Genomic DNA, 24,495 nt, shown 5'->3' on the forward strand with positions numbered 1-24,495 from the left:
AAGTTGTTAATTTTATTTATGATAGTTTGAAAGCTATAAAAACAAGAAGCAGTTTTTCATCAACCCTTCCTAAGTGTTATTAGACAGATTTATCACCAGAAATTTCTACAGCCGTCTCCGTCCACTGTACATTTGAAAATGTTGAGAAGCAGTCTTTTCCAGAATGTAATATTTCGAGCCAAGACATCATTTAATCACACTTTCTTTTTTCTGTTTCGGCGCTCCAGGCAACACGGAACTTTTCTTCGTGACAAACTTGAGCTTATCACCAAAGCACTTGAAGCCTTCAGTATCACCTGAATGCAAAACAGTCCACAGAGATGTCAGAGCTCGTGCCCAAAAAATGTTCTTCATCTGCGATATGATTTCAACAAAGCTTGATTGCGATTGATTTTAAATAACCACTATCCTGACTAATCTCTCATGTCATCCGTTTCTATCCGTTAATATATTCCTGTTGAGACTTTTTCTTGTGTACTATATGTGACAAAAAAAAAAATCCTGCTCTCAAGCTTGTGTTAAAAGTCATCCCCAATTCGTACAATGTGATGCACTGAATGAGGTTTTCATTTCAGCGCGATTGTTTAATGGCCTACCCTTTTGCCATGTGCACTAATTAGGCATGACAAAGATTTCGGCGCAACCGAGTGCAGCCCTTGTGAGCGTGATTAGTGTTTCAGTTCTTCTTCTTTCCCCTACTCACACACTGTGTGTGTGACTGTGACTCAGCAGCCCAATCGAACCCCTCCGGGAGAAAGATGGAAATGATTTTTAGTGCCTCCTACACACCTACTTTTATATACATCACGGCTAACCGGGAGAGCGCCAGCTGACTCATGTTTGTGCCCAAGATGTTTTCTGACTTTGTGTGTGCATATCATCATAATACAGATTGTTGTTTTTTTTTGTTTTTTTTTGACAGGGGGCGCTGGTGAGCGCCCTGGCTGACGACACAGTGCACCTGTGGAACCTGAGGCAAAAAAGACCGGCTATCCTGCACTCACTCAAGTTCAGCAGAGAGAGGTGACAGAAGGGTAGACAAGTGAAAATGACCCCTGCCCCCACCCCCTCACTACCGGTTGAGCTACTGAGATCATCTGATACGGTTAACGTCGTCTGTAGCATGGATACCTGACTCCTTATTTTTCCATTACACCTCAACTGTCTGCCAGCACAGACAATACGACAATAATGTGTTGTCCCATCCTCGTGTCCCATTTCTACCCTCTAAATGTGTAAAATGCGGTATGATGAACTAACATTTAAAAATATATAAAACCATATGTAATTGTAATCTTCGGATGGGCAAGACAAGAAAGGACCTCAAGGAAGTCTCCTGCAATCACCGACGTCGTGGTCAGACATCGGAACCAATCGGATCACGCGCTACTATCCCTTCTTCTGAAAAGTCGCGGGACGGGTGATGTGTCAGAAGCGGTGATCTGACGCAGCGATGACATGATGGACAGGTGGCCGCCGGCGACTTTTACCGGGCGGCTTGCGTCCGTACGGAGGCGCTTGACTGCCTCTGACATTTCGTAAACGTCGTCGCCGAGAGATGTCTTGCTTCGGGCGGGGGAGTCTGTAAACTTGAGACATTCCCATTTTGAATGCGACAGTTGTTAGCATTAAATCACGCCTCACAACAACAACGAACTATAAAGCGAAAACCGCTTTACAGATGTCAACTATTTGTCATCCCCGTTTAAGTTAGTTTTTTAAATAAACTGAGGTATCTATTAGCTTTAGCGTCGAGCGTGAACACAGCCACTCTTTACTGCGGGTCAGTCCCCAGTTCCACGCTTGACCACACTGTGACATTGCATCCATACTTGCATATACCACAGACAGAAGCTTCCCTTTGTCCGCCTAGCGATCCAAATTCGAGTCGGGACGGGCGAGCGCAGCGTTGCGGAAAGCCCTCCGGCGCGGGCATCCATTCATTTGGGATGACCGAAACGAGGCGAGAAGGGAAGGGAGGCGGAGCTGAGACAGACTGGGCCTCCGCCAGACAGCGGTGAGTCAGTCTGTGGGTTGCGCCGTCGGGGATGCGAGCGAGATAAAGGAAGAAATCCTGCCGAGTCACTGTGGCGTAGGATGCTCCAGTCAGCCCGTGGCCTGGCAGGAAGCCACTGCAGATGTCGACGTCGCCATGGACGCAGGCTGATATGATGGGCGATAATAAGGGACGGACATTAGGGTCAGCGCACACGGATAAAGCCGGCTTTTTCTCATTTGGGAGGACTTTTTTTTTTTTACAAAACCTCTCTCACAGTGGAAGATGGTATTGCAGGCGTCCACTCAGAATCCCAAAACTTGCATGATAGCTTCATGAAGACTTGGCCATAGCTGTGAACGTGCATTGAATCAGTTTGTCGAGTGTCTATAATAAGTCTACACACCCCTGGTGAAATGCCAGGTTTTGTGAGGTTAAGACAAAAAATGAGAAAACGCTAATCATTTCAAAACATTTCCACCTTATAAAGTGCCTCTGATGATGTTGCGGCAATATTTTCAGTTGCGCTGGAATAAACGGAAAAAATCCCTTCCGTATACGCTTGCACTGCTCAGGCCTTGAAGCGACTTTCAAAGTTTCCCCTTTAAACAACGTTCCCAAGCTCTGCTTGGTTCGATAGAATTTTTGATTTCCTTGTACAGTACGTCATTTTCATTCTTGCTCTCATTCTTGGGAGGTTATGCATGGGGTGTACACAATCTGTCATCTCATTAGATTCTTCTGAACTGAAACCCCTGCGAGGAGATTTGGGCTCAGCAGCATCTCCGGATTAAGGCGCTCCTCTGGGCTAGGGATTTGCCACATGAACTTCTGTGCTACTACTTTACCCTTAAGGTTACCGATACCCAGACTGGCACCGTGCCTGAAAATACACAGGAAGTCTACCATGCCACAATCACTTTTTTTTTTTGTGGGTCTCCTCATGATAAGACTTGCTTACGAAATTTCATGTTGCTAAGTGAAACTGCCTGACCTTGAAAAACTGAGTTTCAAGTGTATACAATAATTACAAAAGGCCTTCGCACTGGGCCTGATTACAAAACACAATTGCCTCGTTGGCCTTTCAGTCCGTTCTAACTCACGGCAATTAAGGTCAAGCTACCAAACTGCTGACACACTCGCTAACTTGGCATGCGCAGCACCGGCCCTCGGTGGATCATCCATCAAATAAACCTGAGCCGTTAGAAATGATGACAATTAACGCGCCACGAGCCAACCCCCTCTGTCTTTGTCACGTGACGTGGTGGCACAGTTGTGTTTGCGGCAGGCGCTTGCCATCTCCCAGCGAGCCTGCAAGCTGCCAACTAGCCTTTTCGTGTGTCTGTGCTTGTGTGTGCATGTCTTGACCACTCCAAACAATGGATGGATTGACAGCACTGGCGTGAAAACAGGAAGCCAGAGCATTCATGGATGCTCCCATCCCCATAAATCAAGAAAGAAAATGCTAATGTTCTCCGTTAGAAGGAAGGAACGACAGTCAAGTCATCTAATTTGTGATATTTTTCCGATCCACGTACAATGGGCATCAATTAGTCAACCATTTTTAAACTTAAACACTACCATAGGTAAGGTAAATACTACCTTTTTCAAATAATTTACAAATAAACGTTCCCACGGGCTGCTTTTGTCTTTACAATACTCTGAGACTAGAGCCGGAGATACAAAAAGCATCAACGCTGAAATATTATGGGAACCAGATGAGCAAGGTCGCACATTATTTTTCCTGGGACGGTCTGGAGGTGTAACGGGAAGATGGATGAAAGAGCAAAATGATGAAAAAGGGATGAGAAGATGAATGGATCACCACAGTTGATGAGGACAGAAGGGTTAGTCGCCTCTCATTACGCTCCCAGTCTGGGAGGAGACTCGAAACCGATGGCTGGCAAAGAATCTTTGCGGTGTTCGGCGTGATTTATCAGCATTGTCCGTCTTTTTGTCCCGTAACACTTTTTGTGTGTTTTTCCTTTGGCAGGATAACCTTCTGCCACCTGCCTTTCCAGAGTAAGTGGCTGTACATCGGCACCGAACGGGGAAACATCCACATCGTCAACGTGGAGTCGTTCATGCTCTCAGGCTACGTCATCATGTGGAACAAAGCCATTGAACTGTGAGTGTTAGCTACGTCCGCTAGCCTGTCTGGCCAGTTGTAGTCACACGTAATCCGTACACATCCGACCAGTAAACATCGGTCTTACCATTCACATACACATGCACTGCAAACCTCTATTTGCCCATTTACAAATACACTCTGTAAAATAACGGTCTGGCATTCGCATACACAGATCATGTCATTTGTCCATTCACATCAAAGATGGGCCAACAAATAGCATCCATGTGGCGGTGTCGGCATGCTTTAGGCAATGGATATTTGGCATTTAGTGCAGCAACACATGAATACACAAATGTAGAAATATTCCCCGGTATATATTCTCTATCCTCTGTGAAAAGCAACTAACTTGACTGCAGGTTACTACATCACTTCACTGCCGCCTCGGTGCCCAAGTTCTACACACCAGAAGGAGTCATCAATTAATCATGTTGCACAAACTGTATCGTTCTTAATATTGCATTTCATAAGGCTGTGATTGTGTTTTTATGAAGGGGGCGTCCAATATTATCGAGTTCAATTTTTGTTTATTAAAAAAAAAAATAAAAAATACATCGCAAACTTTTTTGGGGAGGGCCAGTGTTTTAGCAGTGCAGAAACACCGGCACAGTATTCGGCGTAAGTACGGATCAATACGTGAACTCAATAGTAGACAAAGTCATATTGCCACCGTGGCCTATCGACTCATCTAAGTGCTACCAGGGATGCTGCGTATTCACTATTTTACATTTTCGAGACGTTATTATTGTTGAAATGGAATTTTAGATCAGCAAAAAAAAATAAAAAAATATATATATAAAGACTCTCACTGGTAGGTAGCCAAATGTTTCCTATAGCGCCTTCAATGAATCTGTCAGCTTGACAGGCTCCATTTTATTTCCCTGCTGTAGAGGCTTAAATTATTCACCGGAGCGTTTTGCTTCACAGATTCCCCCCTCCTGTGCGCGCGTGTCTGCGTTTGCGAGAGCGAGTGCATGTGCACCGCGAGGGACTAGCAGAGGAGGTTTGGAACAGGTGTCCGCCAAGATCACTGTACGCTATACGCAGACGTCTGAGCTGCGGGGGAGACGAGACGAGGCGTGAGTTGAGCAGGGAAGCACAGGGGTGGGGGTATGTTGATGGGCGGTGGGGTTGTGGTTTTAGGAGAGGTAGGACATGTACGCAGTAGAGGGCGGATAGAGGAGGGTGCGGGCTTGCGGTGATAAGAGCTTTTGCCGTTATGGGGGGAGTGGTCCAAGATAGATACGAATAATGAGATAGAAAGGGGCGATAAGGGCTGCTGGACACGCAGTAACTTTGACTTCTCTCTGACAAATTGCTTTTTAACGGCAGGAATGGTGTTCAATATGCATGCGTCATTACGATTACATTAGAATGTACTCAGGGCTATAGCCGGGCCGACGCTTGTTGGAAGTCCACCGACAAAAGAAGATGAGTTTAAAAGTTGCATGACTCACCCAAAAAATTCCAGACATGGTACGAGCCTAGGATGGTGGCAGTGAACTCCTGGTGAGCAAATATTGTCAAACTGCATGTGAAAAAAAGGAATATTGAAAACAAACACATACCTTTGCCTTTAAGTCTGCTAGCTCAATGCTAACACATAATTGAGAACATCATAGACAGGCTAATGAATAGCATCTTTGTGGCGGTGTAACAACACTTTAAGGAATGGTTATTTTAACAAAGCAACACATACAGACAGACAGGGTGACAGTACTCGTAGGCATATATTCTTTATCTTCTACAAGGAATTACTAATATTACTGTTGCGTATTGGGTCGCTTTAAATAGCTGCGTGAAACTCATCTTTATCTGTCTGACTGTTTTATTAGTTAGAGCAGCACAAAGCTATCCAGAAGGGCTCTGGGTAGCATTGTTCAGCTTTAGCTTGAGGCAATGAGACTCTTGACTCTTGTGTACGCTCACATTGCTGCGGTCTTAAAGTGTTTGCCTGTGTGTGTTTGTGGACTTGATTCAAGATGATGGTCAGCGGGCACAGAAGTGGGCCAGGAGTGGCAAAAACATTCAGAGCGTAGCATGACACACATTGCACATGAGCGCCTTGGCTTGGGGCTCCGGCTCCTCTTTCCTTTTTCATTTTCGACCGCGCTCAGGCTCACCAACCTGAAGCGGGTGCGGATTAACGACATTGCTCTTGCTATAATGTTCTTTTCAATCACACGGACAGGTGATGTAATATTGCAGTGCCTGGCATTTTGTACACAAATTGCACACATCGGTCCGTTCACTCATGTTTATTTGAATGCCCGTTCACATCAATATTTTTTGCCCACAAATTAGCAATTTGTGTGGCATCTACATTGTGGCTAACATTCAATGGATTTTTTTTCCCCCTCCTTGTCATTTCTAGGGCTCTGTTAACTCCAGATATGGCAGTTGTATGTTAAAAAAAGCACGTCTTCCGTTTTAGGAAAAGCCACACAGTGACGTGGTGAACATCTGCAGTAGCTGCCGGGCCGATGACATCAAAAACCCCCAACGACAACAGCTTGTTTGCGACATGGTTGTTTCCTGTGCAGTTTGTGGCCTCATGTCACCTCGTGTGTGATTTAATATTACATAAAGCTCATTTCTGGAGTTAATTCATTCGGCATTGTTCTGGCATGAAAGATTGACAAATGCAGTGTTTGGCTACTACGTTGGTCAAGCATTTCTTGCATTTTCGCAGAGCACAATACAAAGTGCTTCACAGCTACATACGGTACAACCCCGTGACGTTAAAACTAAGAACATCGAAAACCTTAGAACAAGAGAAAATAAACCACACTGCACAGGCCAACGAATTGCATTTGTAATTCACCAAGAGGCTAATTGATTGTTATGGGTGTGTGTTTCACAAAGTGGGTGTTAAGAAGTGCGTTAATCGCTGGGCTGCGTGTGTATGTGTGTGTATGCAGCACGTGTGTGAGAAGGCGGCGAATTGAGACAAGATGAAGCAAAAAAAAAAAAAAAGAAAGAAAGAAAGCTGCAGCCACAGCTTCAGTAATAATAAGCCTCCAATCATCCGGCACCATCAGCCTAAATATAGCTGCCGCTGAATGATGCTTGCTTCTCATACACAACTGTGAACGCTTTCCACCTTGTGGTCCTTCATTTCAAAGATTCCAGGGCTCTTATTATCAATGCTGATGCTTGTGTCGTGACGTGAAAGTCTAAAAAGTGACAAAAACCGGTGCTATAACTGTCACTTGATGGTATAAAAGAGCAGAAGTCACCCGATTCTCACGATATCAAATTTTGAGTGCCATTTCTCACATCATCTGCCGCCATTACGACACATCAGCTAGCTAGCTAGCTAGCCTACACCCCGAAAAAACATCTCGCCTTTGGATTGACCACTGGCGTGTCCACTTGAGAGCGCCTCATTGTCAGCTGTGAGTATGTCATGGTGAGAAAGGTAGAAGAGCCAGGAGGGGCAATTGTGGAATAAAATCTTGACATCCAGCTTGTGAACTAGAGATTTCATTTTGGTTGCCCCTTTAGAGCGCCTCGTTGTGACAACCCAGTGGGATATATTTTAGCCGTGGAGGATTAAAGTGGATTTAAGAGGGTTTATTTTTACGGTTCAAATATGTAATTATGTGAACCCGCATCCATTTTTCAGATTGTAGTCGGGTATTTCACTGACGGTTGAGTGGGGCGTTCAACAGACACGCCTAGCGCGAGATTTAATTGTGGCGTATCAAAAGTACGATCACAAGAATACTCCCTCTTAAATGTTTTCTCAGCATCCGTTTTCAAAACAAAGTTCATCCATTGACCTCATGAGTGTCAGATTCATACGGCCGTAAATGACAATACTCTCTCTTTATCCTCTTGCACAAAGTGTCCCGACTGTTCATTTCCAAAGGGTATCCTTGCCCAGGCCATGCGGCACTTGGCCAACGTGTTAGACTTTTAGTAGTCACTGACCTTCTCTCGTGACCCTCATCCGTCATTGTGGCATCCGAAGGGGGGGCAGGTTTAGTTGGCTTGTACGAAAAAAAGTCTGTCTGGGCTGCAGGGTGAAGTACAAACAGAGGAGTGTTTTTTTTTTTCTTCCTCTGATGTTCCAATGGTAACATCTTCACAGAAACATCCATCACAAGTTTGAACAGTCCGAGAGGCTGATTGACAGCTCGGGCTTCACCAGCACATTTCCTCTGTGGATTTTCAGACGCACCCTCGCCTGCTTTGACCTCAGCCGCTCCAGTGTTAAGGGACCCGAGTCAATTACCAGATGGAGACGTTTGTCGCTCACTACTTATTTCTCTCTTGTGTCTCCCCGAAGGTCGTCCAAGGCTCACCCTGGACCAGTCGTCCACATCAGTGACAACCCCATGGATGAGGGAAAGGTAAAGGACACTATTAAATCCCACTTAGCACCTCAGAGATTGAAATGGTAGCGATAATACATTTCAAATTGTGTTTTTTTTCCCCTTGAGAAATAATGCAAAGGCAAAATTTTGCATTCATGTAATCAAAAGCAGTCAAGATTTGAGCTTCTGTATTTTCTTCCCATCCACTGAAAGGTTGACTGGAGTTAAATGTTTGACATCATTCTCGAGGATAAAGTTGAGGCTTTTAAACGTTTAATCCCAGATGCTGGTCTTGTGTCGGATGATTCACCGATTTCATCAGCACGACTTGGAAGCGCATCAATTAAATGAAAACGCATCCCATTATTCCACTAGACAAAACACTAATTGTGGCTTAGTCTTGAGAGTCATTTTTCTTCTGCGTCGCTTAGCTAGGTTCAGCTGACTAGCGATAAACATCATAATTGAGTGCGAAGGACTTGGTCAATTGTGCGGAATCGATTGGTGATGTCACGACGCCATCCCGACTATTAGGGCTTAACAGTTTAGAAAAATATAAATCACATTTTCTTTTTTTGAAACGGAGAAAATGGACGTCCTTGGAAATTTGAGTTGAGTTTTGTTGGACATTTTTGGTTCATCCTTTGTGAATGATATAATTAATGAATAGTAAATAATTAAATTCAATTATTTCTGAGAAGGGACGGCATATCCCTCTAGGTAACTCGTTTTCTTCATATAAAGATGATGTTGTTGTCCCTTGTGTAGGCGACATTCTTACCCAAGCCTATATTACGTGGCACATGAATGTCAAATGCATCACCCCCCCCCCCCCCCCCACACACACACACACACTTTCCCCCCTTTAATATGTTCACCCTCTCCGTCTGTCATCTCCACCTGTCTCCTGGACTGCTGTTTCCTCTCTCAGCTGATAATTGGATTCGAGTCCGGGATCGTGGCCCTGTGGGATCTCAAATCAAAGAAGGCCGACTATCGCTACACTTATGATGAGGTAGGCAAACCTTGATTTCTCACCTTCCTTCCGGTATCTTTTAATGCTGGCTGGAATTGAAATTACCTATTCATGAACAAATAAGACGTGCGATGGTTTACCCTGACAGCAGCTCGCTTTCGGAAAATAAATAAGCGCCTCAATACCTGTAAAAGTGATGATTGTACCAAAAAAAAAAAGCCCCTTGTTTCGTCTCGGAAGGGTAGAAATTCTATTTAATAATGGATTTTCAAAATGAAGTCAAAGCAGTTTTGGAACATTAATCTGCGAGCAACCCCATCTTCATTTCTGTTAAAAAAAGAAAAAAAATCAATTAATACGGAATATTTTAAGGTATACCAAGTAGTTTAAAGATTAGTTTTATTTGCCTAAAGATCACAATAATGAAAAATATCAGATGTAGTGTCTTGAGATAATTAGTCCCGTAAACAACTCTTGCAACACTAAACATTCTCATCTCAAATCAATTTTCCCCATTGAAGTGAATGGAAATTGTCAATAATCTGTTCCAGTTTCCTTTGTTTTTTTAAAATGTATTTTTTTTTTCTTGTTACCTTTTTTAACCAAGGAAAAAAGCACTTCGCTATTGCACTTATATACGGTAAGAACAAAATTAAATGGAACATTGCGAATCAAACACTGCGTGTGATGATTAATTCATTGTGACTCCCTTTGCTAAATGCAACATGGCCACCAGATACAAACAAAGAAGACTTTGACAACTGCTTTTAGTGAATCAGTCAACTGCAGTAATATTGGTCTTTGTTTTCATGGAGGTGAACGAAGCAAGCTAGCAGGAGGCAACGTTGTGTGATAGTTTAACATGCACATCCTGTCCTTCTCTTTGTTTGATGTTTAGTTTGACAGTAAAGACTGAAAATGGCGTTTAACAGATTGAAGGCTGTTTTGGGAAATTCTGTTGGCCATCTACCAACCAGCAGCTTGTGAAGGAAGCTGAGTTAAGTTGACTGGTGATGCTTAATGAGAAGGAGAACATACTGTATGCAATGTTAGCTTGTAGCCCCTACCTAGCAGGTATTTTTTCCACCCTTCGGGGGAAAAAAAGTATGCATATTTCAGTGATGTACCTGCGTCTAATTGAGGCATTTATTTATTGGCGGTAGTTAATATCAGAGCACACTGGTGTCGTTTTCTCCAGAGTGAGGCTCGCAGCTTGCATATCGATGTCATAACATGGTTTTGTAGGCCGAAACTTTCCAGTGCACTCAGCCTCTCCCGTCGTTGTGTTTCCCGGCGGGCGGCGCAGGAGAGGCCCTATAAATAAAAGAAAACACAATAAAACAGAGCCAGTGTCATGATGCCCCGTGGACTTGTGTCAGACCTTATTGGCTTGCTTGCAAAATTGTATTCCGACTCAGGCATTTGCAATATTTGTCGGTTATGTTGCTTCAGCCAAGTGCAAGCAAGGAAAGGGGAGGTTGCGTTTTCATTTTATTTATTTGGTTGGGTGGTTTGTGTGCAGGATTACCCCCAAAAATATTTTTCGGGCGGGAAAAGGAAATATGTGATTTGGGCCAAAGAGCACACTATCGTACTTTTAAAGTGTGACAGCTTTGGAAGGTTGATAAAATATCCCATCAAGTGATTCCAAGAGGCTCCTCAGAGGAGCTGGAACAAAGAATCCCAGAAAACACGAACCCGCACATGTTCATATGTCATATTAACAATGTGTTTAATTGTTGCACGGTATTTTTTTCATCAATGTAGTAGCACGCTCAGAGGACTTTCCATGACGTGAAATGGCCCCTGATAGGAAACAGGTTCCGCACTTTCTGCCGTTGAGGAATCGAAATTATTGATTGAGAGACGTCTCGATTTCTACGAGGAGGGAGTGATCATCATCATCATCATCATCATGGCAGGAAGAATCATACTCTGCTAATAGTGGAAACAGCAGCCGACATCTCAGATGAGCCATCAGCTATGAATAGTTTAAGTGTGTCTGGATCGTCAGAATCGTGTATTCAGGGGAAAAGAGAATCCCTTTAAACCAAGTCTTCAAAGCAAACACCGGTCGAGCGGAAAGCTTCTATTTTATGTTGTTGGTAATTACGCGCAGCTCTAGCCGCCCTCGTTAATTTGGTCCGCAGCTTTGTCCACAACGGTAACAGAGGAAAGGTCATTGAGCAATCAAAGCCGCGATGCATTGCCGCAGCGATGCGCCGCCGCGATACGCCGCCATTGTCCTCGGCGTCCTTGCGTGGGCAACAAATGGAAGTTTTCAAACAACGCATGCCATTGAGGTGCGGCGGCGTGGGGAATAACCTCCGGACATTCCACGAGAGCAGCGAGAGAGATGAGCTCGGAGGCGAGGGAAACTGCGAAAGGACTTGATTTGGTTTGGGATTTTATTTTATTTTTTTCCTGCCCCGGAGTCCTTTTCCACTCTGGTCTGTGGAGAGATGTCACGACAGGGGTTTAGAGAGCAGAGATAAGCTCTTTTGGGGTGGTTTCAATAAGACCACGGGAGCAGTGTGAAGATATGAGCTTATCTGAGAAGGGAGGGCGATGGCAACTGGAAATGAGGTAAATCCACTCCATTTTTTCCAATATGGTGCTCAGCCAAAGAGCGAGAAAGACCAGCAGACCAGATTTAGCATAATCTCATTGGCTTCAACACGTTACTACATGGGCGGCCCGGTAGTCCAGTGGTTAGCACGTCGGCTTCACAGTGCAGAGGTACCGGGTTCGATTCCAGCTCTGGCCTCCCTGTGTGGAGTTTGCATGTTCTCCCCGGGCCTGCGTGGGTTTTTTCCGGGTGCTCCGGTTTCCTCCCACATTCCAAAAACATGCGTGGCAGGTTGATTGGAAGCTCTAAATTGTCCCTAGGCGTGAGTGTGGGCGTGGATGGTTGTTCGTCTCTGTGTGCCCTGCGATTGGCTGGCAACTGATTCAGGGTGTCCCCCGCCTACTGCCCGAAGACGGCTGGGATAGGCTCCAGCACCCCCCGCGACCCTAGTGAGGATCGAGCGGTTCGGAAAATGGATGGATGGACGTTGCTACATCCATTTTCACTGTGATTTGTTTTTTTTCTTTTTCTTTTTTTTTTTTGCGGGGGTCAGTAACATACTCTGGGGCTAATCCCTGATCGTTTGGAAAATAGACCGCCCGATCCACCAGTGAGAAATTATTCTCTGTCTCTTCCAGTCAGTCTCTTTGAATCTTTGTTGCAACCTGCTGATCACACTGTATGACACTCTTAAGCCGAAGTCCGGTCCTCGAGAGCCCCTATCTCAGCCGCGTTTTTGAATAAAATGGTAACAATACAAAGACAAAATCTTTGATTTTTATGAGGGGTAAATTTGTTTTACGATGAGAAAAATCTTGTGTGTTTACGACAATAAAATGATTCATGACAAGCGAAGTTTTTCTACAAGGAATAACTCTCGTTCCGTTTTTTTTTTTCTTTAACTGACACTGGCGTCATAGTTTATGCTAAGAATGTTTTGTTTGAGGATACTTTTGCTACATCAGGTCATGAAAAATAAATAAAGAGAAAAAAAAGTGACTTTTACTCGAATTAAATACAGTACAATAATAATAATGGGACACGTCAGGATTGTGTTTACAATGATCGCTTGTAAAGAAGCAATGCATTTGGGATATTTCTAAAAGCGTTTTTCCTCTTTTTTTTTTTTGTGCTAACAGCATTGTTCTGTGATTCCCGTTGACCTCTGTGCTGATCTAATCCCAAAACGCGTGTTCCTACAGGAGCTCATTCATGCATTCATTCCAGACTCTTAAATGTCACCATCATAAAACCTTGATGAACTGCGCAGACATCCATCCATCCATTTTCCGAACCGCTTGATCCTCACTAGGGTCGCGGGGGGTGCTGGAGCCTATCCCAGCCGTCTTCGGGCAGTAGGCGGGGACACCCTGAATCAGTTGCCAGCCAATCGCAGGGCACACAGAGACAAACAACCATTCACGCCCACACTCACACCTAGGGACAATTTAGAGCGTTCAATCAGCCTGCCATGCATGTTATTTTGGAATGTGGGAGGAAACCGGAGCACCCGGAGAAAACCCACGCAGGCCCGGGGAGAACATGCAAACTCCACACAGGGAGGCCGGAGCTGGAATTGAACCCGGTACCTCTGCACTGTGAAGCCGACGTGCTAACCACTGGGCTACCGGGCCGCCACCGCGCAGACAATGTCGCAATTAACATTTTTAACGAACAGCCATACAAATCGAAATAGAAGCTAATCACTCTCTAATGAAACCGGAATCCAGTCAAACGGCTCACCAATTTTTTATTTTTATTTTTCCCATGAAGAATTCCATACAATCATTTCTTTTTTCTTATCCCGTGTCATCGTGCGGAACTATTGACAGCCTCGGTTTCCACCTGTTGTTTCCTAGGCAATCCACTCAGTTGCCTGGCATCACGAGGGCAAGCAGTTCGTGTGCAGTCACTCAGACGGGACGCTGACCATATGGAACGTGAGAGGCCAGGGCAAGCCCATACAGACAATCACCCCCCACGGTAAGCACTCGCATGCTCATACCATCACCAAACTTCTTCTGACTCGTCTTCAGTCTCTTCTTCTGATTCTTCTCCTGAAACTTCTTCTTCTTCTGAATCTTCTGATTTTTTCATCCTGCCGCCTCCTAGCTCGCGCCTGCTTTTTAGCCCTCTGAGCACTTTTGACACGTTCAAGGGCCGACAAGAAACTGACGCTCGGTGTGTTGTGGAAAGGATTTTAGCCCTGTGTCGTTTTTTTTTTTTTTTTTAAATTTCTCGCCTGACGCTGGTTGTATAATTACTTTGGTATTTAATGCGCAATTATGCAAATTCCTTTGACGAGTTTAAGCCAGGCTTAGACATTCTTTAATTGTGACTCACTGTAGAAGTAGTTTGGAAACACGCCGTTTTATTGACTATTATTATTATTACGACCTTTTAATCACTTCTGTAATTAACATTTCTTCACTCGTGTTTTTTTTTTCATTCAATTAGTATGCGGCGTGATTTGGATAAACAAGAGCATCGGATGGCGTGAACTGAAGTTTTTTTGTTTGTTGTTGATTTTTTTTTTTCCTATTCTATTTCAGGCAAACAGCCCAAGGATGGCAAGAAGCCAGAGCCGTGTAAACCCATTCTCAAAGTGGAATACAAAACTACCAGGATTGGGTAAGCGGTGGCGTTTGGTTTGAATTCATTATCCGTTTTTATCAGAATATATATATATATATATTTTTGTTTTGGTCGGGTGGTTTCGCAGAAAATTCTGCAATTTTATGAGACCAAATTCATATTTGCCGAGAATCGTGAGAATTTGTAGGTACACTTTTCCTTGGAAGAAAACATATTGTAGATAATTATTAGACTGCATCTTTTTTTCCAAAATTGACAACATTTACAGTCTCAATAATTGATAACTACTTGACTTTATAAACGTCAGGAACAGAGGCCGACTTTGCAGAAGCCGTAAGAAATGGGAAAAAAACATAACGTAACACACCGAGAACGCAAATTCACGTGAGAGATTGTCTTCTATGCTGCTGTTTTGGTGAGCAAACAGGTTTCACTTGGGCTCACCTCTTAACTGTTTGATATTGGTCTATAAATTGAGATATGTTTATTTTTCTTGGTTTGCGGTTCCCCAGGGAGCCCTTCATCATCCTGTCCGGCGGTCTGTCCTACGACACGGCGGGCCGGCGGCCGTGCCTGACGGTCATGCACGGCAAGAGCACGGCCGTCCTGGAGATGGACTACCCTATCGTAGACTTCCTCACCCTGTGCGAGACGCCGTACCCCAATGGTGAGTCGGCGCGTTGCACCCGCCCCTTCGACGCCGCTTTCCACGTCTGTTCTTTAATTACGCTCGCGCCGCGGTAATAAATCTGAAATTTCCCAAGGGGACGTATGGAAATTGCATCCTCACGTCGTCTTCGTTTGCGCACAATATCCCCGGCGTCTGAATGGAATTAGCATATTTTCCACATGTTGAGGATCTGAAACAAGTGGATGTGAATGCAGCGTAATCTGCCGCGGAAGAGCCTTCATTTGGCACACACACACACAGCTGCGGGACGGATTAGCCGGCGCATTATGTAACAGCGGCGACTTCATTATGTCACTGGCAGCCAGCTGATCTCATCTGGTAATAGACATCACTGAGGATTATTACATTGTATGCATCTGTGTGTCTGACTGCCGCCTTGACTGATGTGCTCAAGTGTGGAGAAGACAAAAATGTTCCACCCGTTTGCACAAATGTTTCTAGTGAGACCTCGGCTGTAACTCATAAGTTTGCGTATGATATCACTGTGGGGAACCAAATAGGTCTGTTCGCACAATTTGTGAATAAAAGCGGGCCTGCTACGTTTTTTTTCCTCATTCCCATTTGAATTTTATTGTTAAATCGACACATAAAACAAACCAAGTTCATTAGCTTGATGTTAATGTATAATGTGAAACATCATTGACCGGCTAAGGGAAATTAGCCTAAATGCTATTAGAAATCTTCAAACATTCTGTGATCACTTGTAACCAAAAACAGACTTAGAACACCACGGTGCTGATGTCATTCGTTAACCCATCGATGGTATTTTCCATTGTTAGTTAGCATTAAGCTAAACGGGTTTGTGAACTGAAGCTGAAATGATGTGGCTGTTTTAAAGACACAGGATGTAATTCTCTTTGTCGTATGTTTAGTTTGACATTGAACTTAAGCACGGAGTAGCGCTGAAAACCTGAAAGCTACTTTTTTTTTCTTCAAGAATTGTCTCATTTTGGATCTTACAGACTTTCAGGAACCATACGCTGTGGTGGTCCTTCTGGAGAAGGACTTAGTGGTGATCGACCTTGCACAAAACGGGTGAGTGCTTCCCCCAACGGAACATCCACAACTGAGGCATTCCAACTGAGGACGTGCTGTCGCTCCTCTCGAACAGTTACCCCATTTTCGAGAACCCCTACCCGCTGACCATCCACGAGTCCCCGGTGACTTGCTGCGAGTACTTCGCCGATTGCCCCGTGGACCTCATACCAGCACTTTACTCGGTTGGCTCGCGACAGAAGCGTCAGGGCTACAGCAAAAAGGTACTGTGAGCATTCTGAACTGTGAAAAAAAACACCAAGTCTACTCAATTTTTATGACTGATTAAACATGGCGTTGGTCGAGATTCCAGGCAAAACAGCAAAAAGCTGCTAAAGGTTTAAAAAAAAATTCTATCGCAAAATTTGGAGGAGACACTTGACTTTATTTCATTTTGACTCTGCTTTTTAAAATTCACTAGTTTTCGAGCAAGTTTGTGCATTTTGATTTGTTTTGATTGTTGAAATGCTTCATTTTAGTCTAGTTTTTTTTTGTTTTAGTATTAGTTTTTTATGGAGGGGGATTTGTCAAGTGCAAAATAATAAAGGTCATCAAGTAATGTGTAATACAGTAAACTAAACTAAAATTCAAACAACTTTTTGACCTTCAATATAAAATGTAAAAAAAAAAACATTTAAAATCAAGCCCACCATTTCATAAATGCTATTAACTGACAAAGATGAAAACAAAGGACATTTTCACTATAATTATAGTTAGTTTTAGTTTTATAAACACAAGGTATCATTTCATTTACTTTATATTTTGTTTGTTCATACTTCATTTCATTCATGAAAAAGTTATTTCAGTCTTATTTTATTTCCTTTTAGTTTTTTTAAACTCTGATAACATTGGCCACCGCTAGTACTATTTTTTTTTCGTAACCAAAACCCAAAATATTTTCATCATTTGAAAGCAGATCCATTCTTTTATTTTTTTTACCAACTAATAGTGACAGAAACGACAAACTGCAAAAGACAAGACGATTTGGCTATTCTGATGATATTTTATCACTCTTGTCATTCCCTCAATAGAATGACTCAGATGCAAACGAGACAACTTTTATCGTGGAAGACAGATAAATACGCCGTTTGGTGCCAGTCACAATAAAATGCTGAAGGCACTCCTCTTTGTCCATTAATGAGGCGGAACAGAACAATGGCATCGCGGTTGTATTTTTTTATTTGACTTGCACTGGCTGACGGTGTTATAAAGGTGACAAACAAAATGAGACAGTGCAAATCATACCTCCAGTGACATCAACGGCTTGATTAGTTGCTTCTGGTGCGAAGACCAGTGTCAGCATGCTGTTAGCATTTCATCACTTCAGCACAAGGGCATGATGTATCAGTACATAATACCCAATGACTTCATTATACTGGCTCATAATTCCGACCCTGAAACAACTTCCAGTGTCGAAGGTTAATAGGAATCAGGCGGCTAGTTTTCTCAAATGAATTTGGCCACTAATATTTTAGCTCATCCCCTGCTCTTAAAATATCTTCTTGACCTGCCGCGGCACATTTTGTATGCTTGTATTGTCACCTCGCTATGTTAGCCTTTTAGCCACTCTCACTCAAAGGATATCAAACTGAAAGGAAGGATCGGGGGTGTGATTCACACCTAAAGAACACCGTGAGTCATCCCGGTGGCCTTTTTGTACGTGTTGACAGCCAGTGTGGAGGCGCGCGCCACACAACGTTGATTCAATGCTTCTATTGATATGTCATTGACGCTAATGGGACGTGTGTGTTTGCTGGTTTCCAGGAGTGGCCTATCAGTGGAGGCAACTGGGGTCAAGGCACACAGAGCTACCCGGAGATCATCATCACTGGGTAAGATAACCGCGTCGCTAGTCACACTCGCACACGCATATATAACTGTATTCTTGTCCAGTTCGGTCTTGCAAGAGTGTGCCACCGCTTGCGGAACGAATGTTCAGCTCCCCAGTGCACTCGGACAAATTGGCGAGGAAACAAGAACCACTGAGTGAAAAAGAAAAAAAGCAGTACAAGGAATACAATTGTCATATCTATATATGATCAACTTGTTCAGCACACAGAGCGCTTGTAAATAATGCATTTATTCCATTTCAGTCTTTCCTGCCAGACCGGGGTGATAATATAATATACAGAATACATACAGTATATATTATGAATTAGTCACCAATAAAAAAAGGCGACTCCTTTTTTTATTTACTCTCCTCCTCTCTTTAAATTCTCACTCTTGTAGGCATGCTGATGGAACGGTGAAGTTTTGGGATGCCTCTGCAAGTGAGCTCTGTTTTTTTCTTCATTAGAAATGGAATAAGCAAGAACACATTGAATTAGAAGAAACATTATTTAAGGTTAAAATGTGTAGATAAAATGTACTTACGTATAAAAGTAAAAATGTCCGTTATTGACAATCGGAAATACCTATTATGATAGGTGTTGTGTTGTGTCATTTTTGTTATTTTTGACTTCAAAATGGCGCCGCGAGAGTGGTTGCCTTTCCAGCAGCTCCTATATTTTGTTGTTCTACTTCTTCCTTTCGTAACTTTGCTGCTGTGAATTGGGAATTTCTCCATTGCGAGACTAATAAAGGTTTTTCTTATAACTTGGCACAACATGGGGAAAAAAACCCCACAAAATATTTGCGCTCTGGAATTTCCCGCCACTCTTTTTGTGTTGTGATGTGTGCTGACACTGACCTGACTCTCTGTTTGCCTCAGTAATGCTCCAGGTGCTCTACAAGCTGAAAACGGCCAAGGTGTTTGACAGGAGTCGCTCTAAAGAGGACAAGGGCAGCGCCGAGGCGTCCGACGAGGACCCTTTCGCCATCCAGCTGATGGCCTGGTGCGCCGAGAGTCGCATGCTGTGCGTGGCCGGCGTGTCGGCCAACATCATCGTCTACCGTTTCAGTAAACTGGAGGTCACCACGGAGGTGGTTCAGGTAAGGGGAGCTGGGGTGGGTCCTTCTTGTTATTTCAAAACTATCTGCAGGGAATTCATCGCATCACACACAGGCTGTGTTCAGAATGATTCACTCAATACTAATCATAGGCATTTTTATGGAGTGGAATATTAATTCACTTATTGGTCAAATGAAAAATAATGTTAACAGTACAAAATGGCTAATTCACTATATAGGCTACTATATAGTGGCTAGGTAGCGATTCCCAACTCAGCCAGACACACACACACACACACACACACACACACACACGTTGAAAGCTACCCCTTGTGGATGACAGTATGGTTGCCATGCCAACAGACGGAGCAATGAGAAGGCAAAGCGCGATAATCATTATGATCTGCCTTGATTGCGATGTATGGGGGCGTGTTGACTCACTGTTCAGCAACTTAAAGCCAAGTGCTGTTTAATCTTGTGCGGCCTCGCGCTGGTTTTCACCGCGCCTGGCTAGCCGTCGACACGCTGTATATTTGTGCCACGTTTTTCAATCGAGAAGATGCTCACTTGTCAATCAGAAGGATGTGGGAGCGGATACCAACGTGCTAACTTCCTGCCAGGTGATTTGGATTTTGCTCGCACCTGTTTTTTTTTGCTTTCTCACTTTTTGTGTTGGTAATTAGCAAGCAAACATGAAAGTTCATTTGTCGATTAATTTGCAGGTGCTTTTGCATCTCCGGACACACATCCGCTCACCCATTCACACTCCCGCAAGAAACACGCAAAAAAACAAAAACAAAACAACAACAGAAGGAGAATCAAAATGTCTATTGAAGTGAAGTAAAAAAAATTGGCAAAAGCTTTCTTTACATTCTATTAAATTAAGTCACCACTGTATGTTTCTTTAAAGAAGAGTATCCTAAATGAGATGAAATCAATTTTGTTGGGCAGCATACGGTCTATGGCCCGCTCAGGAATATACACCTTTATTACTTTTTAGCTGCTCGAGGTGCGAATGCAGTATGAACTGAACGACATTGAATCCCCTGAGGGCGGAGTTGGGGAGCACACGTCGGCGCACCCCAACCCGGGCGCTTCTCCGAGCGGGCTGCCTTCACATCCCAACACCAGCAGCAACAACTCTGACGGAAGCAACACGCCTTGCCTCAAGTAAGTCATCAGGACTCCTTGGCTTCACTCCCACGTCCCTTGCCATTTATTATTTTGACTTTTTTTTTTCCAGGGTGCGTAGTACTCCACTAAAGCAGTCTGCTGGTTACCAGGTGGACTTGGTGGTCCAGTTGGTGTGGGTGAGCGGGGAACCCCCTCAGCAGATTACAAGCCTGGCACTCAATTCTTCCTACGGCCTGTAAGTCAACGCATCCTGTTTAACATCAACACTCATGTGGTGGTGATTTACCTGAGCCGTGATCAGATAAGACCTCGGTGAAGCAGTAACTACAGTCGGTAGCTAGCTACCTTTATTTAGCTAGCTGTATGTGCATTTACTTAAGGTCCACAATGAAGCGCTCTAAAGCAGCCAATTTTTTACAAAAGTGTCTATCTTCCGCCTTAATCTGCGTGAGGTGCATGCACTCACAGCCGACAATGAGGCACTCAAGTTTTTATCTGGTGCGTTTATGGTGGTGTTTTAGTCACACCCCAAAAGGTAGGAAAACTGGAATTGTGAAAATTGATTATTACTGTATCTCCACAACAGATTAGGAGCCGTTATTTTCAAACAAAATCAACGTATTCAGAAACAAATATCTGAATTTACTTACCTTCCTTATGCAGAGTGGTGTTTGGCAACATTAACGGTGTCGCAGTCGTGGACTATATCCAGAAGACAGTGGTGTTGAACCTTGGGACGCTGGAACTGTACGGGTCCAATGATCCATACCAGAGACAACCGCGCTCGCCCAGAAGGTCTCGACAGCCCTCTGGAGGTAACTTGTCTTTCATCCTTTTGTTTTGAATAAAGCAACCACATGTCCTTTAGCTTAATGCTAACACATAATTGGAAACTCAACAAGCGGGCAATAAATCACTTCTGTGTAGCAGGATTTATATCCTTCCAGAAATGGATATTTCAAAACCAACGATTGAGAAACACTAATAAACTTATCAATAATCACAGACATATATTCTTTATCCTCTGTGAAGAATGACTAATATTACTGCCTTGCTGAGGAGCTGATGCGGTCTTCGTGTACATTAGAGCAGTCGAAAGTCAGTTTTATATTGCCCACAGGTAACCCAAGCGCAGACTACAGAAGGGAGCATACATTCTATTTATATCACTACTCTCTCGTCCGGAGATTCAATACGTCATATGGTACCAATACACAGCAAAATAGCTTGTTTGCCGCAAATACAAGTCTGAGGTTTTAGCAATGGGCACACTGCCACCTTGTGTTGGACAGTCAGAATGCACTTTAAGTTTGACGGATGAAGTGCTAACGTGTGCAAGTGTACACCCTTGCGGAAAACCCAAGGCCGCGCGCACACACACGCGTGTACAGAGCATCTGGTGTCAAGCAGTGGGCTGGCACCTGTCGCAGCTTGGCGTTCGCAAGCAGTAATCAGACGTCCAGCTGCGCTTCCCCGTGCCAACACGCTGCCGCCTGCTTGGCCTTCTGCCTCACTGGATCAGCAACACACACATAAGGATAAAGACTTCCTCGAGTACAAACACGAACTGAACGATTTTGACAGATAATTTTGCCTTTTTTTGTTTGACCTCTTCCCTCATTATTGCAAACTCACGGAAGTGCAAAGGAACTATATTGAAAGGATTTGGGGATATTTATTTAGGCCAAAGTAATGCTTCGTCACCATCTTTTGGTATCCATAGATAACCACAAGTATACTTTTTTTGTATCATGATTACTTCATCGTAGCACTTTCTGGTGTTGGCCACTGGGGGCAGTAGACAACCCTCAATGCAAACAAAGACTTTCACAGCTACTGTGACTCAGTAAGCTGCAGTGATATTCGTTGTTTTTCATTAAGGAGGAAGAATATATGCTTGAAGTGTGATTGCTGAGTGGCGTGTTCTCTGTTTCAGGGCTGTGCGACATCAATGAGGGTTCGGCCACCTCGGAGGATCGCTGCAAGTCTCCCACTTCAGGTAACATGTCCTTTAATTTTCCAAATGCTCATGTTGATGAAAATTGTCTGAAGATGGAGGCTCATGTTAGAAATATGCTTTTTTTTTTTTTAACTGTGGCTCACAAAACTGGAACTTTATATTCACACCACCCCCGACCATAAAATTGTCATTCTATCCCACAAATTTAACACTCGGCTTTAATATTGCCCGGTTCAGGCTTTTTGTGACCGATTCCATTTTCGCTTGCATTTTATGTTTTCCTCCTCGAATATGCAGAGCTCAATAGACAGGAATAAATGGCTTTCATGGCTTTTGCTAAACCGTGCGATAGACTGGAACCGCAGAGATCCGGTCGAGCTCATGCAAAGCGATGAAATAATTATGGCGACAACGTCTTTTGCTGGAGAGACCGATTAAAGTATTCAGAGCATTTCAGTCACACATGCACGGCGATAAACTGGGGAAAAAACATCAATGCTTTATAATATTTTTTGCTAATATTTTGCCCAGATGCAAAAAAACGACATTCGATTTTAAAAAGGTTAAAGGAAGGTCAGAGAAGAAGCATGGTTCACCATTATAAAGGTCACAGTGCGGTCATCATAAAACCAAAACCTTTCATATAAAAATTAATGGAATGTGTTGCAATGATAACTTTTCAGGCTGAGTGGTGAATGCCGCTCGTGCCTGGGAGGTGAGTTGCTTTCCGTCGACTCCTGATGATTAAGCCGTATTGTTCTCAGCAGCCAGGACAGACTATAAAGTGGTCTACTAAAAAGGACCTGAATTGCAAAAACGTAAACAAATACGAATATAGAAATTTGACCCGAAAGCCAAAAGCCCTGAACCATTGTGTGAGTGGTGTAGCTTCACAAAACACCATCGAAAAGGTCAAAATTAATGTCTAACTTTCAACTTCTCTTTCCTTGAACCTCCCCGAAGTGTTGATGCCAAACAGCAATCTCCAGCAGTTCTACAATGGAGGTGGGAGAGGAGGTAAGCTTGGCCAAAGACTTTCCGAAGAGGGTACAACAAAATTCCGCATTTGTCTCCCCCCTTTGCCCCCCCCCTCCCTCGCCCACCAACCCTCCTCTTGTCTCTGTCCTCTATGTCACCAGAATGGAAATGGATTAGCTTGAACTAACGCTAGCTAAAGTTTGGGATAGCCTCTGTTCCCATGGTGTTTGTCGTCTCCCGCTCGGTGGCGACTCCACGTTAGCATTGCATGCTACTTGTATGTAGCACGAGCGTCAAGCATCTGCGCCTGTGATGTGTGTACCCCCTTGCGTCCTCCACACACTTATTTGTATTATTTTATATTTATCTTTATCTTTTATTTCGTTTTTATAAGGAATAGTGCGGCCCGGTAGTCCAGTGGTTAGCACGTCGGCTTCACAGTGCAGAGGTACCGGGTTCAATTCCAGCTCCGGCCTCCCTGTGTGGAGTTTGCATGTTCTCCCCGGGCCTGCGTGGGTTTTCTCCGGGTGCTCCGGTTTCCTCCCACATTCCAAAAACATGCATGGCAGGCTGATTGGACGCTCTAAATTGTCCCTAGGTGTGAGTGTGGGCGTGAATGGTTGTTCGTCTCTGTTTGCCCTGCGATTGGCTGGCAACTGATTCAGGGTGTCCCCGCCTACTGCCCGAAGACGGCTGGGATAGGCTCCAGCACCCCCCGCGACCCTAGTGAGGATCAAGCGGTTCGGAAAATGCATGGATGGATGGATGGATATTACGCATATTCTTTTGTTGAACAATTGTATGACTATTAGTAGTATTTATTGCGTATACACTTTCATGACTATTATCAGGATTGTTATTATAAATTCATTGTATTTATGAGGTAGATTTTTATTATTGTTGTGACGAGTAATAGTACTTGTAGTGGTCAAAGCACTACATCCTGTTTTTTTTAAACCATTTCTTTAGTTGAGTGGAGCAGTGATTTAATTTTTTTAAAAATGCAAGGACTGTGCTGTATTGAGAACCCAATAAGTTTTATTTTCTTTTTTTTTTTCATTGTTTTGCAATTTTGAAATTGGACCATTTCAAGCTGAATTTCACTTCCACTCACAAACACAGCAATGTATTGAGTATTATATTTAGGTGACAGCTCATTTGCATTTGCGCTAGCCTCGCACTTCCCTAATTTGAAGGAAATCGGCATCGATGTTAGGCTATA

General features: G+C 43.7%; 1 protein-coding gene across 4 annotated transcripts in view; it reads left to right on the top strand.

Moving 5' to 3' along the window:
• The window catches only part of LOC147187808 (syntaxin-binding protein 5-like), a 52,587-nt gene that overhangs the window by 23,618 nt on the left and 4,474 nt on the right, over positions 1-24,495 (top strand). For all 4 annotated transcript variants that reach the window (XR_015097686.1, XM_086100609.1, XM_086100608.1 and 1 more), the window contains exons 5-21: positions 923-1,023; positions 3,990-4,124; positions 8,419-8,482; positions 9,378-9,461; positions 13,851-13,974; positions 14,544-14,622; positions 15,099-15,253; positions 16,240-16,312; positions 16,389-16,536; positions 18,077-18,144; positions 18,542-18,582; positions 19,023-19,243; positions 20,202-20,371; positions 20,445-20,570; positions 20,999-21,150; positions 22,272-22,334; positions 23,259-23,312. Coding sequence is in view for 3 of the 4 variants with exons in the window: in XM_086100609.1 (XP_085956735.1) it covers positions 923-1,023; positions 3,990-4,124; positions 8,419-8,482; positions 9,378-9,461; positions 13,851-13,974; positions 14,544-14,622; positions 15,099-15,253; positions 16,240-16,312; positions 16,389-16,536; positions 18,077-18,144; positions 18,542-18,582; positions 19,023-19,243; positions 20,202-20,371; positions 20,445-20,570; positions 20,999-21,150; positions 22,272-22,334; positions 23,259-23,312 (1,858 nt within the window). In the remaining variant the exon portion in view is untranslated. The remainder of the gene's footprint in view (positions 1-922; positions 1,024-3,989; positions 4,125-8,418; positions 8,483-9,377; positions 9,462-13,850; positions 13,975-14,543; positions 14,623-15,098; positions 15,254-16,239; positions 16,313-16,388; positions 16,537-18,076; positions 18,145-18,541; positions 18,583-19,022; positions 19,244-20,201; positions 20,372-20,444; positions 20,571-20,998; positions 21,151-22,271; positions 22,335-23,258; positions 23,313-24,495) is intronic.

This window comes from Hippocampus guttulatus, chromosome 20 (assembly GCF_054856545.1).
Source record: "Hippocampus guttulatus isolate MCC_2025c chromosome 20, RoL_Hgut_1.0, whole genome shotgun sequence".
Taxonomy (NCBI): Eukaryota; Metazoa; Chordata; class Actinopteri; order Syngnathiformes; family Syngnathidae; genus Hippocampus; species Hippocampus guttulatus.